Here is a 22,928-nt window from a genome sequence, read left to right on the forward strand (position 1 = left end):
TTAAGGGCTCCTTATGATCCCAGTCTGCAAATACCACTGCTATACCAATAACAGGCAGTATTACTGTAAGAGGTGTGTTACTCGTCTTCCCCACTAGTATCTCTGTAGTGATTTTATGTAGAGCATATTGCTAAAATTTGAGAAACTACATCGGTGTAGTGATGTCTACAGAACTGTGCAATGTATCAGCTTCAACATTCATATGTAGCATTGTATTCAAAATAAAGGGGCTAAAGAAACTAAGGTCTGCATCACTTAAAAAAGAATGTAGTGCTATACTAGATTTTTTTTTAAGAAAATTTAGGTACAGAAAAAGTAGGGTATGAAAATAGTGTTTTCCTTCTGGCATTATAAGTAAATTACATTAAGGTTTTTGTCAGTCTCACATATAGTATTTAAACTCCCTTGTTGATGGAATGAAAAATATTCACAAATCAAGTGAGCATCCTGGTGTAAACTTGCACACAATAACAGGGAGTAGCTTTGCAGGATTACGACAAACCTTTACAGATTAAATGAGGTATTGCACAGATTAAAAAAAAGCAAAAAAGGCAACAAAAATATACAGCAAATTGGTAGAACATTTACATGATAATTTTACAGAATCCACAGACAGAAAGTAGTGTTTAGTATTTCACCTTAAAAATATATATATATATATAATATATAGATCAGTCTTCCCACTCATCATCATCCTCAAAATCTTCTTCATCATCTTCATCTTCATCTTCATCTACAAGAAAATCAAGACAATTAAAACATATGCATAAATAAAATGACATTACATAATTCTTGGGTGGTTTCTCCAATTATTTAACTCCTGAAACACAGATAATGTGACTCCCAGAAAAATCTAGTTACTAAAACAGTTTAAAGTGAATCTAAAGAAATGTATCTATAGAGTATGATAGTAAACTAAAGATTAAAACAGGACTCAGAAGACAATGGTTCTAGTTCCTTAATATCTATGTGACAAATTTCAACCTGTTAATGTATAAAATTTGTGACAGACCTTTCTGTCACAAATCCAACTACCTTCTTGTACTCTTCATATGGATTCTCAAACTCAAAACTTCTAACTTTTATTTCCTTCCCCAATCTTCTTTTCCTGCTCCATCCTGGTCTGCTGCTCCATCTCAATAAATGGCATCACCATCCTGTCACATAATCAGGCCAAAAACCTAGAAATTATTATTACTTCCTCCTTTTTCACGATCCAATTATCAAGCCTGCTCTTTTTCACCTCTTTCACTGCTACTCTCCACACCACCATCACATCCTGCTTGGATTATTGCAACTCTAGAGTCTATTTGACTCAGAGCAAATGGAGTGATATTATTTAAATTTCAAGTTTAAAAAATATGTTGCTACCCTTCTTAAAGTCCTCCTGTGGCTACCACTGCTATTTGAATGAAATCTGATGCTACCTCCCTCCATAAGACCCTACATGATTTGTCCAGTTATTGTCTCTCTCTCTCTCCCCAAACTTTTCTCATAATGTACTCTCCCTTCAAGTCACTCTCTCTAGTAAGATGGTCTCCTTTCTGTCCCTTAAACTTACCAATCTTATTCTGGCTTTAGAACTTCTGCAGTAGCTATTTCTTCGTTAAACTGAATCTTTTCATCATTTAGAAACCATTCATAAACTACTTCCTCAGAGAGGCCTTTCCTGACCATCATATGTAAAGTATAGCTCTTCCCCATAATCAGTAACTGCCTATCCCATTTTACTTTCCTCATATCACTCGCTAATATCTAAAATTATTGTACTTTATCTATTAAGCTCCATGACAGCAGGGACCTTGCCTATCTTATTTCTCACTGTATCCTCAACACCAAAACAGCACTACACACCAGCCGTTCAATAACTATTTGTTGAAGGAATATTTAGTTATCAGATTTTATAAGCATACTTCTATATTATACTGACTTTCCATATTTAACCTCTTCATATACCTATATATAAAATATGTATAAATATATATACCTATATATAAATATATAAATACATATACCTATATATAAATATATAAATACATATAAATATGTATATAAATATATATCTAGGACCCATGAAGGCCAAGTATATAAAGTGGGACAGTGGCTGAGTAATTGTACTTGATAATGATAAAAAGCCAGTAAGACTATGTGACATACGTGTGGGTTACATGTACAGAACACAGAACAATCTTTTTCTTCTATTTTTCTCATGTAAAATTGATTGTGTGAAGGTAGTATTTGAAGAAGTACTGGAGCTCTAGTATTAGAACTTGAAAATTAACAGAAGCCCAAGAGAGGCAACATTATCTTCTCTTAGCCCTAAACTAAGTTGTTACTTTTAAAACGATAATTATTTTTTATTTATTTATTTATTTATTTATTTATTTAAATCTCATGGTCAGCTCTAAATTGTTACAGAATTTATTTGGAAAGGAGTTCAATTGAGTCATGTTAATTTCTGTTTACTCTTCTAGCAACGGAAATAATTTGCTACCAGATTTTGCTAGACATGCTTCACAAAATTTACCTGGATGAAAAGCATCAAAGACACCTGACTATGCTGGCATTACAGACTGACAAAAGACAGAAACTTATCAGTATCTATGGTGAAGAGGAAGAAGTAGCTAATAATTTCATCATCAGGTACTACCACAGAAATACTAACAGTTAAAATAAACGGGTCTGAAAATAAGTAAAAACCATCCTATATTTTCATTATATTAGCGTGACTATTATATACTATTAAAAAAAAACTTATTGTAGGGAAATATTTAGCAGAACTCACAGATACCAGCATAGAATAAACGCTTTTTCAGAATCATGTAGTTCACAGAAGCCTTACATTTCTTTATGAATGAATGACCTTTCTTTATCTCTTCCTAGCAAACAACCTCTAAACAAAGCTTGAGATTTTTAGATCTCATTCCTATGACATAAAAAATTCAGGCAGTTTACCTCATCTGTGAGGATTAGGGCTAAGAATTTAGGTAATTTTCACTGTTTTTATGCTAAAGAAGACTATACCATAAACATAACCATAACTTTAAATACCAGGTGTCTATGTATATCCTATTGACATGCAATTTAACAATTCAGACCTCTCCTGTGACTTCCAGACTCATAACTAAATGCCTACTCCACATCTATAGTTGAATTAATAGGTATCTCAAATTTAATATGTAAAATCAAACTCCTAATCTTCCCTCTCAAACTTTTTCTTCGTAAGTCTTTCCCCTTTCCAGTTGTTCAAGTCAAAAACCTTGGAGTCATCTTGCACTCTTCTTTTTCTTCAACCTTCACTTTCAAACCATCATCAAACCCAGTGATCTCCACATTCAAAATATAACTAATATTTAACCACTTCTCATTGGTGCTATAAACCTGGTTCAAGCCTCCATCACCTCTTGCTTGGATCATTACTACACCTCTGCTAAAAACCCTCCAATGGCTTCCCATCACATGCAGAATAAAAGCTAGTGCACTTTCAGGGGTCTCCAAAGCCTTGTCACTGGCCTCCTACTACTTCTTGTATTTCATTCCTTACTATTCTTTCCCTCCCTCCCTTGCAAGCTCCGTGATCTCCTCATTGATTCTCAACCTCACAGACTTTATATTTTCTGTTCTTTCCATCGGATACACTTTCCCTAGTTTTCTACATGGTTCACTTCCTGAACTGCTGGTCTTTTCTCAAATGTCACCTCAGTTAGGCTTTATTGTCCCTTATCATCCTTTATCATTTCAAAATGAACCTCTCTCTCAACAGTCTGCCCCCTATTTCCCTTCTCTGTTAGACTTTTGTCCTTACTTAATGTCACCATTTAACATACTGTATGTTTTTCTAGTTTTCTTTGTTTATTGCTTGTCACTCTCTCTCATTAGACCTAATGCATGTCGATGAAGGCAGGGACTTGTTTTTTTTTTGTTAAAATTTTATTATTATTCCACAATAAATATTTATCTCTATCTCTGTAATGGAGGGTAGGTACAAATATGCCTATTTAAGGAAAACAAACATTGCTCAAGGATCTTAAGACATGCACATCCTTACAGAGAAACAAAAGGAAGGTAACATTTATTAAGCACCTACTATGTGCTAGGCAATCTGCAGGTTAGTGACATACTATTTAATTCTCACATCTATATGTTTTGTGAGTTCTCTGAATGTAACAAACAAGAAACTGAGGCTCACAGAGATTAAATAAATCTAAGAAGAAGAAAGATCTGATTCTAGCACATCATGTTGGAGAAGCTATTTAGCAAACCTCAACTACTCCAATCAGCAGAACTCATATTCTTGTTCTTTCTTTAAAGGAATATTTATATGGTGGTATGTATATGTTTAATAATAACCTCAGAATAGGTACTGGTTTGTTCAAATCAACCTTTTAGAAAATGAAAAAGAAAGGTTTAAAAAAAGTTAGTATTCTTTAGCAAACTCTAGAAACAGTAAAAATTACTGAAATTCTTATCCCTAATCCTTACAGATGAGGTAAATGGCCCGATTTATTATTATTATTATTATTTATTCATTTTATTTTTGAGACGAAGTTTTGCTCTTGTTGCCTAGGTCGGAGTGCAATGGTGCAATCTTGGCTCACCACAACCTCTGCCTCCTGGGTTCAAGCAATTCTCCTGCCTCAGCCTCCCGAGTAGCTGGAATTACAGGCATGCGCCACCACGCTGGCTAACTTTTTTGTATTTTTAGTAGAAATGGAGTTTCTCCATGTTGGCCAGGCTGGTCTCGAACTCCCGACCTCAGGTGATCCACCCGCCTCGGCCTCCCAAAGTGCTGGGATTACAGGTGTGAGTCACCGCACCCAGTCCTGAATTTTTCATGTCAGAGTAATGTCACAGGAATGAGATCTAAAAATCTCAAGCTTTGTTTAGAGGTTGTTTGCTAGGAAGTCTATTAGCATTTCCTGATATAGGAAACAAAACTGTCCATATTCCCAAAGCTGTTCTTTCAATTTATGGCTATGGCTGTGGTGGTGTTGCATTTGTTAAGTCTCAGAGAGACTAGTCACAGAGGCAACAACTTTTTAAAATACATCCTAGAGCCCACATCAGTAGTTACTCAATTAGCAGAGAGAAAGCTAGCAAAGACAGTCATAAAAATAACAGAACGTCAAACATTCAAATTTATTAAACACACACGCACACTCTCTGTCTCTCTCTCTCTCTCTCTCTCTCTCTACCTGAAGAATGAATGGCTTTGCTCCTTTTCTGCATCACTTCCATTAATGCACCCACAATTCCTGAAGTGGGTGCAGGTGTTGGTGGTGTAGACTCTTGGCCATCAGCCACCTTGGAAAAGAAAGTCAGCAAAACTCAGTAATAAATCTTTAGCAAAGAATCTTTGTCTCCAGAAAGTCCTACTTTCTTAGAATCGCTTCTTATTGTAAAAGACAAAAAAGATATCAAATTGGCAAGCGCAGGACAAGATTAATCAAATTAACAAGAAATAAACTGCTGCCTTAAAGATATTATTCAAAAATATTTCCTTTCCATCTTAATGTATAAGCCAAAAATACATTTCCAAATCTATGTTTATATTCAGATAACAAACCCTCTCCTGAATAATACTTGCTGGGTTACTTCTGTTTATTCCAGCACACACAGACTTAGATGATCAACTTTAAAGCTTTTATCAAGGGATTTCATGTTATAAACAGAGGTTAATATTTAGACTCCAGAGTTGTTACGTGGGACACACACTGAAGATATTGAAAAACAACTGTAGAAACTTATATTTCCCTACAAAAATTCAGCTTTACACCTTTATGTTATATTTATACCTTCAAAATGAACCTCCTTTCTCATAGTATATAATTTCTTTTTAAGGAGATGAGTTGAGCAACTTTCAAAATGTACCTGCCTCACTAGGCAAGTAACAATCCCTAACTGAAGTACTTCCAGCTGTGCCAAAGTGCATTCATGAAAAAAAAAATTATAATTAAAGATGAAACAGCATAGCTGTACTAAATAATTACCTATGTTTTAATGAATACATATATAATATATATTTTTGAAATTCTTAATCATTTCCCAAAGACAATTATTTTATTTAGACAAACTTTCCATTTTGATCTGTACAATTCTTCCTCTAATACTCCTTGTTCTTTCTGGAGTAAACACCTCTTTTAAAAAAATTCAAAGTGGTTCCCCCTAAGATATAGATTCATTCCTTAGTATTTTGGCTTTAAACATTATGTATTAACTATTTCCAGTATAGAAGTACCACAAATGAAAAAAGATAACAGAGAGTTTCAGAGCTTTGTATTTCTGCACAAGGCTCTCAAGGAGGTACAACAGCGGTAGGGACATTTAGACTACCTTTAAGCAATGTGATAATGTAAAGCAGAGAGCACAAAGCAGAAGTGAGCATACTCTCATCAAACACTTTTTTTGAAGTGCTTACTTGAACAAAGTACTATTTGAGGTACTAAAACCATGGAATTCAAAAATATATGTGAGTATTCAATACCTCCTACTAGCTCTTTAAAGTAAATCTATGGTTTTATGTTAATCATATTCATCACAGAATAAATTGATGATTTACTCAAAAAATTTAAAGAAACATAGCCATAGAAATTTCAACCACAAAATGGTCTTTTTCAAAAAATAACGAACTCAGATTACATGTATAACATGCCAATAGTTCACTGATTATGCACCCTATGATTGCAATAAATGCAATCAAAAGGAAAGTGATTATTTAGGATAAAAATGGCCCCCATCCAACACTTAGAATAGAAAATATTTTTCTTTCTAAAAGATACTTCTTACACATCAATTAACAGGTTTTGCTTTTTTTTTTTTTTTGGAAAGAAAGGGAGACTCTTAAACTTTTTAAAATAAATGAGGATACAACTTTATTCGTTAAAAATTTTAAATCACCTTATTATAGCTAAATGAGAGAAACAAACAAAAGTTGGTTTGGGAAAAGGAAATAGAAAAGGGAAAACAAAAAGGTGGGTTAGGAGTGAGAGTTACGGGAATGAGAATGACACAGGAACTAGCAGAGATTCCAAGGTAAAAGCTGGGCTGTGGTCATTTTGACATTAATTCTCCCCACTAACCACTCTTTAAAGTTCTTCAACTGCTCTTGACAGGCCTTTAGTCTGATCTAAACGGGGAAAGAGAACAGAGATGACTGTTCATAGGTTTAAGTGTCATCCTGAATACATGTAAAGAAAAGAGCTAGATATATTTTAAAGATCAGAGTCTTCTTAAATCTATGCTAATGTTTACATATTTTCATTCAATTAGTTGTGCTTCCTATCTATTACCCTCCTTTTAGACAAAGTTTCTGAGATCTAGAAAGTTACTTTAATTCCTATACTGGGAAATAATTTTCAATTAAAACATCCTCTGTCGTCTCCATTTACTTCACAGAAAAACTCTATCATCCATGACCTCCCTGAAGTCCTGGAGAACATGTTATAAAAGGCTCCAAAAGAAGTATGTAAATGTAGACAGGTTAGGTTCTAGGATAGGAGTCAGCAAACTTGAGCCCATGGGCCAAATCCAGCCTGTTCTTGGATTTTTTTTTTAAAACTATCTAAAAATTAAGCTTGATTTTTACATTTTTAAATGGCTGAAAGAAAATAAGAGTATTTTTGATATGTGAAAGTTACATAAAATTCAAATTTCAGTGTCCAAATATAGTTTTATAGAACACAAGCATGTCCATTCATTTATGTATTGTCTGTGGTGCTTCTGCAGTAAAACAGCAGAGCTGAGTGGTCACAAGAGGCCATATTGCCTATATAAGCCCAAGGTTTTACTACCTGATCCTTTATAGGAAAATGTTTGCTGAACTCTAGAAGATTAAATGACCTGTAAGATTAAATGATTACCTCATCCAAATCAGATAATCCTAAATTTATTTGCCATCACTGTCAGAAATTCTATTACAACTCTTTCAATTTTTTTTGGTCTGATTCTCTACTAATCTAAATTTTAGAACATGAAAACTTTGGAACATGATTTAATTTTCATAAAGCTACTGGTTTAGATTTCCTAAGGTGATCACAATTGGTTTCAAGTAGGGCTATTTTTAATTCTCATAGCTTAATAAGGATTTTTCTTTAAAGTACCATTTGAAAGTAAAGTCTAGAACAATGAATTGCAAACATCCTGTAAAATTCCATTCACACGAAGTTCTAGAATAGGTAAAACTAATCTATGGTGATTAGATCAGTGATTGTTTATGGAAAAATTAACTGGGAAGAGGTATGAGAAAACCTTCTGGGGTGACAGAAATACCCTACATTTGGATATAGAGATATGGGTTACATGGCTATAGAGATGTATCAAAGCTGAATTAAAAATTTGTGCATGTCACTGCATGTAAAAGTATTTTTAAATTTATAGGGTTAAGAATGAATTAGCAAGAGGAAAAAAGAATACACTTTTCAAAAATATCTTTCAATAAATTACTTTAAAATTCCATTATGATAGAGGATCTAAAATGAAAAAAAAAAAAAAAAGCTTACTTACAGATTTTAGTTGGATACCCTGTCGTATCTGGTCTAACAGTGCATCTCGTCCAGAGCAGGACACTGGCCGACTGTTCTGCTCCACTTTTTTTAGCTGAGCACCCTCTCTAATTTGATCTAAAAGAGCTGCTTTGTTTCCTGCAGTAGTTGGAACCTGATGGTCCCCATCAGAAGGCAGGCCAGGCGGGGGCGGTGGCCCAGGAGGAGGTGGAGGTGGAGGCGGTGGGGGTGGTGCCACTGGCCCTACCCCCAACACAGATGGAGGTGGTGGTGGAGGCCCTGAAGGTGCTGAGGAGGGAAGGGCTGGAGGTGGAGGAGGGTACATCCTATTTGGCGGTGGTGGAGGGACTGCTACACTTGGCCTGGAAGGAGGCGGTGGTGGAGGTGCAGCTGTGGGAGCTCTTGAAGGTGGTGGGGGAGGAGCGCCTCTTCCCCTAGCAGGAGGAGGAGGAGGACCTGAGTTGTGTGGAGGGGGAGGAGGAGGAGGTGGCCCTCCCCTTGATGGTGGTGGAGGTGGTGGTGCTGAAATGCAAACAGAAAAAAAGAAGGCATGCTTTTTTCTTCTCATAAACATCATATTGAAAAGTAATTCATTTTAACATGTATAAAAATTGAATAATACCAAAAAAGGGTCTCATCTTTGCATTTTATTTTACAAAGATACCTGAGCACAGATGATATCTCACAATTTTTTTTTGAGAATTGTCAGCCTAAAGATCACTTTCTTATTGGTTCTTAAAAAAATATGAGCTAAAACAGAATAGTTTATTTTTTTGGAATTAGTACCAGTTCTGAAAGTAAGGGGAATAAACATTTTCTACTTTACAAAATAATAACAAAATATACCAATGAAATTAAACATTTTGTTAATTAGCATTATTTTACATTTTAATAAAAATAAATACCTTCCCTCTTTAAAAAAGAATCAAGTACACTTATTTTTTTAAATAAAATCAATTCACATTCAGAATTATAGTGTAGCATAGCTTAATAGAATTCATTCACATCAATCTGCGCTAAAGCCCAAATATAATGCTTTCCTTTCAAAATGTAAGCCTTTGTCATTTAATTTACATTTGTACTTTTATAGTATAATGTCTGTATCTCTAAAAATTGTCTGCAATTCTAGTAATGGCATTATAGGAGGCTGGTTGCTTTGTTGAAATGCTCAATTACTTATTCCAGAGACATGAACTGGTTATTAACAAATTAACTGAGAATTTCCATACACTGCAAAATTAAAGTTATTAACAAAAATTACTATTATTCCAGTAGTCATGATATTAGCATTCTTATTCTACATCAGTGAAAATGTAAGATATAACAGAAAAATAAACTTGGCTGAGCATGGTGGCTCATGCCTGTAATCCCAGCACTTTGGGAGGCCAAAGCGGGAGGATCACTTGAGGCCAAGAGTTTGAGACCAACCTGGCTAACATGGAAAAACCCCGTTTCTATTAAAAATATAAAAATTAGCAGGGTGTAGTGGTGCATGCCTGTAATCTCAGCTACTCGGGTGGCTGAGGCATGAGAATCCTTTACATCTAAATATCCTGAAACTAGTACTGGCATAATAATGTTTATGAACTATATAAGTCAATCTATCAATCAAAGTTTAAATGAACACTGGCAATGAAAAAGACATAAGTAAACTGAATGCTTAATTTAAAATGACAGTTAAGTTCTTCACAAGAATGTTTTAACCGGAGCTTTTGCTTAACTACACTATTATGAGTATGCAAAAGCTAGGAAGAAGAAAAGAAAGCAGTCCTAATAAGGTAGCAAAGAGAAGACTGTTAATTGGAAAATTTAGAGTATTTTATCTGCATTTTACTGCGATAATTATTAAGACAAAACTGAAATACGAGGTCCTTTAAAATAAATATCAAATCTTAAAAGGTTATAAATTGTGCTCTCAGGTACAAAAGAAAATTTCATACTTTATCCAAGAAAAAGGATTTGTATTTCAAAATAGAAAGTTTACATTATTTATATTCTGGAAATGCGTATATTACTAATTAGAAAGTGATTATATTTAAATTATTACTTCTGAATTACAATAAAATCTGGTGGTTTATAGGATTCCTTAAGTATAACATTTAGGCAACTATAACTTTTTACTTTAAAATAGAATAGCTGGGAAGATTTTGTATGGATTTTTATGAATAAAGAATAAACAAAACCTTGTAAAGTTTTTTTAGTTATAATGAAATAATGTTAAGACACAGTGTGATGGGCCACATTAGTTGTCCATAAACTTCAACATTCTGCTCAAGGAAGGGTTCACATATATGAATGTAACTGTTTTCCATGAAACTGACCTCAAAAGATTAAAACAAAACAGAACGCTGAATAGAGATAAAAGTTACCTTGCCTCCGCAGTTCATTTTTAACAGCTTCAACACCACCTGTTTTTTCAATAAAGTCATATATAACTTTTGACGTTTCTCTGTCTTTAAGTTGTGCCTCTGAGATTCCACACATATCGAAAAGATTCTTCAATTCTGGATCCAAATTATTCAGCTACAAAAGAAAGTAACTGCTAACTATAAAAATATATCCCAATTTAAAAAACATAATTTTAAGTCTCATCTGTGTCCTTCTGAAATTATTTTGCCTAAACTTTTAACATGTTTATATTACTTATGTGCTAACTAAAATATTTTATTAAAAAAAACTGAACAGATATATTCCCTATTTTATTCTTTTTTGTTCCCTGCCTTCAAAAAGAGGGCATCTCTTTTTGAAATCTCATTTAGATTTCTATTAGCCTATTCATGATTCAGACATCTCCAATGCTCATTTATTCTACCTTGTCCTAAGTAAGTATGTAAAAATCAGGAATAAACACAAAAAAAGTAAATTAATTTGAAAACCTGAGAGCAAGGATCTTCCTGTAATCCCAAGCACCTTGCACAATGCCCAGCACAAAGAGGTGCTCAGTATGTTTGTAGAGTTAACATTGTAGCTATAACAAAAATAACTAAAAATATTTTTTACTCCAATCACAAATAATACCTCTTTAAAATAATGCATCCAAACGCTGATTAATTTTTGCCAGCAGTTTCACAGTGCTATAAAACAACGGCACAACTGCCAAAAAGAACAGGAGAATGAAAAGATCTGGAGAATTCAACAACTGAATATTCAGAATTTGATTATACTACTTTCTAGTAATTTGGTATACACTCCCCTGAAATTATCACTTGGCAGAAATGATTTTCTTCTCTTGGCTTTCAAAGCACAAGGATTTTATTTATACAGTGTATAAAGCCAAGGTACACAAAACCTTAGTCTAAGTCTTTAGAGACTTAGCCATGAATGACAGAACAATAATATGGTTTTAAACCTCAGTTGTATACATACATAAAACACAAGCACATTCAAACAGATACTAGAAACCACAAAAAAGAATTTAAAAAAATCTAAAATAGGCCAACACATTTCCACATACAGTTATAACGTACATGATTTGAAAACATACTTACATCAAAGCCTGTATTTGGATCCCAACCAACATGTCCAATATGCCTGGAGTAGAAAATAGAAAAAAAATAGAAAAACAAAATGCATAAAGGGCATTATAAACACAATATATATGAAATCCAATCTACATTTGGCTTTGCATTTTTGGTCTGAACTAACAGTTCTCACAGACATAACCATATTGTGATAAAAACTATGTACAAGGAGTCAGAAGAACAGGATTCTAGCCCTGACTCTGCTACTAACTGAAACTTAAAATTTTTGTACAATCTCTCTGAGCATCTATTTCCTTAATTGTCAAATTAGCATAAGAGTCCAAGCATTATATATATGACGGGATACGGGTTTCATAATGAGCTAATAAAATAATGCATATGAAAATGCTTGAAATACGTTAAATACCAAAAGTTTTTACTGCCCCTAGGCAGTATCTGTAAACAATTTCTAAATGCTATTTTTAGAGCAAAGTAAGAAATCATTTTTATGTTCAATAATTAGTTGAAGAAACAACTTTATCTAATTTTTCTTTTCTCATAGTTGAAAAAGTAAATAAACCGTAAGATTCCAAGAACATCTATTGAGCAGCTGCCTTAAAAAAAAAAAAAAAACTCCAATAAAGTACATAGTTAAAACGGTATCTAAGTGATGAATGTACACACCCTCCCGAAAAGAGAAGAAAATTTTCTAACAAGTTAAACATCAAGAACAGCAATGAATAAATCAAAAGTGAAGATAAGAACAACAAAAGAACTGTCTTACTGGAAATTGCTTGGTGTTCCTATATCTGCCTTGGTTAATCTCTTCTTTTTAGCTTTTCCCTTCTTCTTTTCTTTGGTATGGGAGATGTTGTTGACTTGTGGACCATAAAATCTATTTGTTGTGATTTCTGGATTTTTTATATCAACTGTAGCCATGGGTAGATTAGGACCTGCAAATAAAACCAAATTATATAAAAGGGATATAATTTAAGATAACTGATATACAATCATAATTTACAATTTAAATACTTTTTCTGAAATAGGATCACTTCATTATAAATTATTTATATTTTAAACTTCTACATTTTTTTCATAAAGTGCTGCCTAAATTTCTAAAACCTGTTAAGTTCTTGAAGAAATGAGTGTAGATGCACTATTTCAAAGCAAACTTACATTTTTATGCCATTAAATTTCATAAAGAATATGAACTTCCAGCTAGAATTTAAATATAATTAGTCTAATCTCTTAAATTTTGATTATAATAGCCTCATATCCAACACATTGCTCAACAGTAAAGTGAAACATATCTTGTAACAAGGATAAAGAAAGTAAAGTAAGTATCTATTTTTGTTTTAACTTTAACAAAGAAATATAGCCTTAACTCTTTGTTTCAACTTTATTAGTCAAGAAGAAAAAGGGTACTTAAAATTATTACTACCATTTTTTCCAGAACTGGCATCCTTAAGTCAAATGATATTTTCCCCACCAGTACGCATACACCTTGACTATCAGAAGTATAGAATTTAAAAATTTAAAACGCAAAAATTCTTAAAGCACTCATCTTGTGCAAGAATCAACAGTAAAAATGTCAAAGGCATCTTTCCATATTATAAATAGTATCTTCAGAAGTGGTACTAAATGTAGCACAAAACTTGTCTTACAATTCAAAATAAAATTCTTGATCTTAAAAGTATGAAAGTCTGAATGTGGAGCATTCAACTGAAAAATTCCTTAAAAATTCAACTAAAGGGCAACACATGTTCCTCAGAGATCCTATTTTTATATATGGTTCTCTGACAAATCCTCCCTTGAGACCAAGTTCCTCTGAGGTGACTACATTAACGACCACTTCCAAAACATATGAAATACTATCATCGTTGTGTAGAAAAGAGTTTAAGGCAGCACACTTTAGACTGCTCTTCTTAGAAAGGACCACTTGCAAGGCTGGCCCTCAGTTGACCACTTGGGAAGTTGGATTTCAAGAGGGTTCCCACTATTCCCTGACAAGGTGGGCTTATTGTGTCTAAATTGTTTGTGCTAACAATGCAGTTTATGTTGAACATCTACTTTCCTTCTGGGAGTCTGGAATCTTGGTAAGTGCAAGGCAGGGTAGACCTATGTAACTAGCCCTCAACGAAAACCCTGGGCACCAAGTCTCAAGCTTTTCCTTTAGACAACATTTCACATGTTGTCACAATTCGTTATTGGAGGAATTAGGTGCAACCTCTGTGTTCTCCACTGGGAGAACTCTTGGAAACTTGTGTGTGGTTTTTTTTTTATGAACTTCATCCCACGTGTCTTTCCCTTTGCTGATTTTGTTTGATATGTGTTTTCACTGTAATAAATGTTTGCCATGAGTACAGCTATACATTAAGTCCTGTAAGTCCTGGTGAATCACCACCTCTGAGGATGGTCTTGGGGATCCCCAACATAATCAATAAATGGCAAATAGAAATCTCAAGGCTAATGTATATTAGTTGATCTTTAAAATCCAACTTGACTGTTATTCTTTAATTATGCCCTAAACTGCCAAAGTATCCTACTTACTAAAATTATCTGAAAAAAAAAAAAAGTTTATTTACATGGGTAAATTGTATATACCCTATTTTCTCCCGACTCTACTATTAAAGATAAAACAAAACTAAAACAAATTTATGAAAGCCATGTCACCTTATCAAAAAAGTAAATAATTTGGAAAGGCATATTTTTAATATCACCAAAATTCAACTCTTTTCCCTTAATATTCAAATCCTATTTATATATAATATTTTAATAATCCTAAAGTTTCAGTTACAATTTCATTCAAAAATTCCATAGGAAGTTGCTGATATGGATAAGAAATAGTTTTTGGGAAAAATGAGAGCTAGTGAATAATATGGATAAAATCATTAAAAGCTTTCTTAGTGCCCAGGAATAATCTGAAAAATAACTAGATCAGTAAGTAAAGGTGAGTTAAGCAGTATCGAATGACCTGAAAGGGTGATTAGGACGTGAATTTTCAAATTTGCTCAGGTATCAGATTTCGGCATTTATGTAGCTGTACAAAATAAAGGACTTATTGAGAATATCCAGAATGTAGGGACTAGAGGGTTGAATTGGGGTTACACTCAGACCTTCACAGACTTATCTGGTGGTCTACTTTTACTTCTCATTCTTCCCTTTCTGCCCTCTCACTTCTTATCTTTACCAGTCAGTATCAGCAACACTATCCACAATAAGGATGCTACAAATTACTTTGTTTCTTATCTTTATATCTTAATAAAATGTAAGAATTAAGACAGAATTAGGAGTATCAGAATTAGGTACTCCCTGGCCAGGCACAGTGGCTCATGCCTGTAATCCCAGCACTTTGGAAGGCCAAGGCGGGCAGATCATGAGGTCAGGAGTTCGAGACCAGCCTGGCCAATATGGTGAAACCACGCCTCTAATACAAAAATTAGCCGGGCGTGGTGGTGTGTGCCTATAATCCCTGCTACTCAGGAGGCTGAGGCAGGAGAATCACTTGAACCTGGGAGGCAGAGGTTGCAGTGGGCTGAGATTGCGCCACTGACTCCAGCCCGGGCGACAGAGCAAGACCCTGTCTCAAAAAAGGAAAAAAAGAAAAAGAATTAGGCACTCTCTTTATTCATATGACTTTTCCGGAACTAAGTATTCAAATAGCAACTATAAACAATCAGACTCACCAGTAAAATATAAAAACAGAAAACAACAAAAATATTTTCTGCCACTTTAGCTTATATAAAAGCCATCTATTATACTATAGATGACTAGCATGGAAACACAGTTGGATAAAGTTAAGTTTAATGATTTAAATTATCCAAGCTAGTATATTTTTGAAAAATCAGCTTCTTATAACCTTGATTTATATAACTCACTAGAGAAAGTAATTCAGCTGTCTCTGAGGAAGATTCAAGAATGAGGATAGGAACAAAATGTAAGTGATATGTGAAATGAGTAACAATGTTTAACTCATACCGTAATCAGACTGTGTTTCCCCTCTTCCTCTACCCAAAAATCAGGCATGAATATATTATTATGCATCAACATTATCTCTTTAAGTCATTATAGATGAATTTCATTAGTACTAGTTAAAACATTATTTAAGTAAGACTATAAAGAAAAATCCATATAATGGAGGTATATAGAAAATTAGTATTAGATGGGAAATTAGAGTTTCTTTTCAAAATCGCCTTTCATTTTATTAATGAAAATGAAGGACAGTAAGAGTCAGGTGATCTTTATAAAGTCATATGATTAGTGACAGAAGCAAAAGTGTATTCTGATATCTTGGTTCCTAGTCCACTACCCTTCCAATTAACTACTTTACCTCTTTTTTTTTTTTGAGATGGAGTCTCACTCTCTCGCCCAGGCTGGAGTGCAATGGCGCCATCTCGGCTCACTGCAACCTTCGCCCCCGGGTTCAAGTGATTCTCTTGCCTCAGCCTCCCAGGTGGCTGGGACTACAGGTGTGTGCCACTAAGCCTGGCTAATTTTTCATATTTTAGTAGAGATGGGGTTTCATCGTATTAGCCAGGATGGTCTTGATTTCCTGACCTCGTGATCCACCTGCCTCGGCCTCCCAAAGTGTTGGGATTACAGGCGTGAGCCACCGTGCCCGGCCAACTATTCTACCTCTTATACCTCTTACACAAAAGTCAAACTACAAGGTGGATAACACCGCTGATTTTACAAATGTCATAATACATTCTTTGTTTACCAATTTTTCAGTTTTCTTGGTCTGTGGTCCAACAAGTCATTATTCAACAAATATTTACTAACAACTTACAGAATTTAGAAAAAAATGGATTTCTATATATTCAAGAGGTTAGGTACTCGGTTATTTCTGTTGACAATGGTTATTTACTTTAGAGTCTGAAGATGTTAGGAAATAAGTTTAAAATGGTATTCTAGAGCCAAATTAAGTATCTGTTTCAAGCGACACACTAAAAAAAGTGATAACCTGTTTAAGGTATAGAGCCATTTTTTAAACAACGTAAAGTATATGAAAGATTTAGTAACAGATGTACATACTCAAGTCATTTCTAGTAAAGTTTAATTATTCCATTTATGAAATTACACTCATCTTAAGAACTACTATGTAAACATATAATGAAGGCGGGCTGTTTTCCTTCTTTTTTAAAAAACAAATTACAAATTAACTCCTTCTGATTAAGGATAACTGTTGCACGAAAAGGTTTTTAAATGTTCTTGTGAACAGACATGTCTAGTTAATTTTAAATCTAAAAGAACTCAAGTTTCCCATTAATTACATAAGAAGCAAAGAAGCCTCACCAAGGAAAACAGTTGAAAAACAGGTGGCCTAGAGGCCTCTGATGTCTAGCAGTCACGAAGCTGAGAACAAATCATTGGAAAGCATATATGCTAAAATGTGAGACTGACCAATAAAGAAATTAGGAGTGAGGAAGTTACTGAACTGCATTTTAGGAATGTATGTAAATTCTACATAAAGTATCTTTTTAATAATTAAAATTTGAAAAGGTGTGGTAAACTGATAATCTAAATAAGGATCTGAGACAAAGCACCTGCATAGCTACTGGAGGACATGGTCCAGGGGCCCACTGCCACCTAGTGGTGGTGCACCAAATACAGTAAAGTAATAATGCTGCCTCCTAAACAGTGGTCTCCACTTAGTGGGGAAAGCAAGATAGTTGAATGCAAAGCAGTTTTAAAATATTACAACTTGTATTAATAATTATTTATTTCATTCTTTGTGTATTAATATATTAATTCCATATTATATGTATATTTTATAAGTATACAAGTATTGGCAATACATGCTGTATAATTTTGTCCTTTAACAACACTATTAAAAAAAAAACCCTCCATTTATTTAATGAAAGAAGTCTGAAACCACTGGGCCAAATGATTAAAACTAAAGATTTAAAACCAATGGCCAACTCATAGAAAGAAACTACATTTAATTCTTTTTTTTTTTTTTGAGACGGAGTCTTGCTCTTTTTGCCCAGGCTGGAGTGCAATGGTGTGATCTCGGCTCACTTGCAACCTCCGCCTTCTGGGTTCAAGCAATTCTCCTGCCTCAGCCTCCCGAGTAGCTGGGATTACAGACATGCGCCACCATGCCCAGCTAATTTTTGTACTTTTAATAGAGACGGGGTTTCGTTATGTTGGCCAGGCTGGTCTTGAACTCCTGACCTCAGGTGATCCGCCCGCCTCAGCCTCCCAAAGTGCTGGGATTACAGGCGAGAGCCACCGCGCCCGGCCTGAAACTACATTTAATTCTAAGTGGGTCTCTTAGTAGGGGTAATAAAATTATGAAACACCACTGTTATATAAAGAATTTTCAAATTCTATCTATTCATGGAAACTAGGTGCCTCTTCAGAAATTCATTTTATAAATGTTCAGCCCTCCATATTCACAGTTCCATATCCATGCATTCCACATCCATGGATTCGACCAACTGTGGATTAAAAATAAAAATGGATGGGTCCATCTGTTCTGAACATGTACAGAACATTCTTGCTATTATTCCCTAGACAATACAGTATAACAACTATTTACCCAGCATTACTTCTCAGCCTTTTGGCTAAGACCAAATGTACCTAGCATTTACATCGTATTAGGTATTATGAGTACTCTACAGAGGATTTAAAGCATATAGGAGAATCTGTAGTTACATGCAAATACTATGTTGTTTGTATCGCAGACTTGAGTATCAATGAAGTTTTGTATCCATGGGGGGATCCTGGAACTGATCCAACATGGATACATGTATTTACAACCTTAATTTTAATTATATTATTTCTACAGCATCTACACTTTAAAATATGGGGTTACTTTCCCCAAAGTGTTTCGATGGCACCACTAGAAAGTCTTCTCTGTTGGTACTCAATACTGTATATACTCTCCAAACTCAAAATAATGTAACAAATTCAAAAAGGTTGAAATACTAGGCTTATATCAAGGAAAATTTCTACTACTACATTAAAAGTTCACAGATGAGCAACCTGTAACTCAGCTGCTTCTGTTTCTTTTGCCTCTGCCATGTACTAATTTATATATTCTGAGACATGATATTTACCCTGTGTCTCAGTTTTGCCTTCAAAATCATCTTGACATAACATAGTGGTTAAAGGGCCAGTCTCTAGGGTCAAATCATCTGATGCTGAATCTTGCTTCACTACTTACTAGTTATGAGACCTTGAGCAAGTTACCTATCTGTGCTTCGGTTTCCTTATCTATAAAAGAGATAATAGGAGCTACTTCAGAAGGTTGCTGTACAGTGCCTGGCAGGTAGTAAAAGATCATTAACTAGTAGTTGCTATTATTGTTGTCATCATCTTCATCAGAATAACTAATATTTATTAAGCACTATGCTAAGCTTTGATTACTTCAATCCCCGTAACAGCCCTAAAAAGTATTAATATTTCTATTCAAAAGAAAAAGTGAAACTATACAATATTTGGTACCTGTTAAGCACTACTGAAGGTAGTCAGGCATTTAAAAAATTAATAATAAGGTAAACAACCCAGAATTTAATACAGCAACATTTGGTTCATGTTTCTGTATCAGGAAAAGAAATTTAAGGACAAAATCAAAAGGCAACGCATCTGTTTAAAAGAAACAAACCCCAACAATCACCAATAGCTGCCATATATTAAGAACTTTGTATTATGTAAGTTTTTCTTGAATAATCATTCTAGGTTCTGATAAGAGGATTTGAGATATGCTTTTAAAAAGCAGCCATTTTCTCTATCACAACAAAGTGTGCTGGAGAATGGTTCTTTACCTTCATAGAGTCAGGGACCTCATTTAAATATGATGAAAGCCATGGATCCTCTCTCTCCAGAGAAAAGAACATATTTAGCACATAATTTCAGGGAGTTTATGAAGTCTAGAGTAAGAATTTCTACCCCTGAGACCTTATCTTTTACATCCTGGTATTCTGCTTTTACTCTCTGGTATTCAATGTTTTTTAAAAAATGAATTCATAATACTTCAAGTGGTCATTATCAAATTAAAGAGCATTATACAGAGCTAAATTAGTTCTAAATACACCACAACAGTAGGTGTTCATTTTGAAAGGGGCTTCATATAACACATAAGCAATGTGAAATAATATTTTGAAATAAGAATGAAAGGTAAATCTTAAAGTAGGACATTAACAAATATTCTAGACAAAATGTACTGCCTCTAGGAAAAATGTTAAGGTCCGATTGTATACTTAGTCGACTGTGAATCCAGAATTAAAATATAAGTATTAGTGATCTTCACCCTATGTATTCTTTCTTCATGTTAGAAAAATATCAAAGAATATTGTTTCCCAAGTCTCATCTGTCAATCATTAATTAAAAATAGGAACACAATAAACTGTATAATTTGATCATAGATACTAAACATTACTTACTAATGTATGGTACATGTTTCCACAAGGATTAACATGTAAAAGATACTAAATATTACTAATGTATGGTACATGTTTCCACAAGGATTAAACTGTCATCTAAAATCTTAAAAGATTAATAATTGTCAAAAAGCTTACCGTTTGGGGGATCTCGTCTTTTCTCTGTTAGAAAATAAATTAGAAGAATATTATTAAATATATGTAAGACAACATCAACATAAAAAAATTAATTCACTAAACTGTCTTATTCCTAAATTGACATACGTGTGACTAAGGAAGATTTTTCAGAAGACCCGACATTTAAGTAGAGATCTAAATAAAATAAGTAAGGGAACAATACATTCAAAGGCCCCAAGGAGGGTGCAACATGAAAGAACATCATGAAGACTGGACTACAGTGAGCAAATGGCACAGTGAAAGGAGACAAGAAGGAAAGTCAGGGACTAGATCATGTAGGGTTCCACAGGCCATGGTTAAGGACTATAGATTTTATGTGTATATGATAGGAAGCTCTTACAGAATTTTAAATAGAGAAAGTGATATAACCTAACCTACAATTCTAAAAGTTTACTCTGGCTACCGTATAGAAAAGAGATAGTAAAAAGGATTGAGTAGCAGCTGGAAGACTAGTCAGAGAGCTAGTGTGGCAGCCCAGCTGACAGATCATGGCGGCCTGGATTAGGATGGTAGCAGCAGAAATGGTAAGAAATAGTCAGACAGGACATGTTTTTGAAGGCAGAGTCAATAGGACTCTGATAGGATTTATGAGGGACCATGGTGAGCCTGAGGGATAAGATGGAACAAATGCCTTTTACTGAAACAAGGAAGATTAGTAGAAGAATAGGAACAGATCTGAGTGGGGCTAAGGTTCAGGATACAGGACATGGATCAAATATTCTGCTCAGACCGTGTTAAGTCTAAAGGCTATTCTGCCACTTGAGTAGACAGAGTCTGAAGGTGAGGGAAGATGTGTCAGTACTGAAGAAAAAACTTTGAGAGTCATTGGCATACAGTTTTTGGAACTATAGGACTGGATGAAAGCACATGTTCTTTCTTCTGAAACTCATCTGCTTAAGATGATTTTGGAGAGGTTCCCCTTTCCTAGTCACCCTTCTCCACTTTACAAGAAAAACACCTGGTTCACTGTTGTCAAATAATAGTTCTACTCCAATTAACTTAAAGCTTTATACTATCCTGCATTGTTCTATAATTGTTTTATATGTGTTAGAGTTGTTTCACACACTAAACTAAGTTCCTTATGGGTTTTATAGTATATAGTATTAGGAACAAAATAGAAAGACAAGGCAATGTTTACAGATCTTGTTAGCAATTCTGCTTATTTGCTTCTAAGCTTACCTAAAGTCTTTGTTTACAAAGTATAAAATACTTTTAAAACTTTACAAAAAATGCTATCACAAATGCAAAATTAAAAGTCAATATATATGAAATTTTATCAACAAAAAAGGTTATTGTATTGGGCCCTTCGGTAAATCTAAAAAAAATAGTTCTCAACAAAAATATTATTTATTTTAAGGTAAGGACCACCACATTTTTTTGTAAATAGTAAATATTTCAGATAATAGTTTTGGCTTTGAGGACCATATAATCACTGTCATCACTATTTAACTGTGTTGTGACAAAAAAGTAGCCAAAGACAACATGTAAACCAATGAATACAGTTAAGTTTCAGTAAACTTTTATTTACAAAAAACAGGAAATGGACCACACTTGCCCCATGAGCATTAGTTTGCTGGCCTGATTTAAGTAATTAAAAAAGGGTTACCAGATTTCCTTTGTCGACGGCCCAAAAGGTCTGTAACTGCTTTTCGAAATTTTTTTGCTTCTTCTTCATTGGCAAAATTAAGAGCAACTTGACAAGTCTGAAATATTTTCATCACAAAGGGGAAACAACAGAATGTATGAATTTAGCTTTATATCATAAAAACAATGAAGAAAAGAAGTATATTTCTAAAGAACGAAAGGTTAATTTTACTAGCAGATAAGACATTACTTTATGATCTGAATAACTTAACACAAAAGCATGAAGAAGTTCAAGTAAAAGATTACTATTAGAGAAGTTACCTATCACAGCAGACACATATACTAATTTGAATATTTCATCTTCAGCAAAAAAATAAAATAGCAAATTGAATTTGATCTTTCAATAAGGTTCTATAAATAATTTGGATTAGAAAAGGCAAGCAATGAAAAAAGTAAAGATGGCAATAAAGAAAAATATGACTTACATCTCCAGCAAAGGTATGAAAATATCCTCTAGGACTATTATATACAAAGTTATTGTATAGCTCTTGTTCCCACAATAGTTTCCCATCCTAGAAAAAAGTTAAAAATTAAAATAAGAACTACCAAAACATAATCTCTAGGAATAAAACAAAGAAGATGACTCATATTAAGAAAACTGTTTATATTAAAAATAACTTTTAATGCACACATGTAACATATTTATAATATATAAATAGTGTCACATAATCTAATCAGTAATTTCTTAAAACTGCAAACACTGGATAACGTATCTTTCATAAAACCTACATATCAAGTCAGTTTAATTCAGCTAAGAT

The 22,928-nt window shown here is 33.9% G+C and overlaps 1 protein-coding gene across 1 annotated transcript in view; it reads right to left on the reverse strand.

Moving 5' to 3' along the window:
- Positions 1-607: 607 nt before the first annotated feature.
- The window catches only part of WASL (WASP like actin nucleation promoting factor), a 66,667-nt gene continuing 44,346 nt past the window's right edge, over positions 608-22,928 (reverse strand). The window contains exons 3-11 of the mRNA XM_519342.9: positions 22,596-22,682; positions 22,133-22,229; positions 20,488-20,511; positions 12,747-12,915; positions 11,990-12,032; positions 10,871-11,024; positions 8,503-9,023; positions 5,196-5,304; positions 608-733 (exon numbers count right to left, since the gene is read on the reverse strand). Coding sequence (XP_519342.2) covers positions 672-733; positions 5,196-5,304; positions 8,503-9,023; positions 10,871-11,024; positions 11,990-12,032; positions 12,747-12,915; positions 20,488-20,511; positions 22,133-22,229; positions 22,596-22,682 — 1,266 coding nt within the window. The 3' untranslated portion in view covers positions 608-671. The remainder of the gene's footprint in view (positions 734-5,195; positions 5,305-8,502; positions 9,024-10,870; positions 11,025-11,989; positions 12,033-12,746; positions 12,916-20,487; positions 20,512-22,132; positions 22,230-22,595; positions 22,683-22,928) is intronic.

Source organism: Pan troglodytes, chromosome 6 (genome assembly GCF_028858775.2).
Source record: "Pan troglodytes isolate AG18354 chromosome 6, NHGRI_mPanTro3-v2.0_pri, whole genome shotgun sequence".
NCBI classification, from domain to species: Eukaryota; Metazoa; Chordata; class Mammalia; order Primates; family Hominidae; genus Pan; species Pan troglodytes.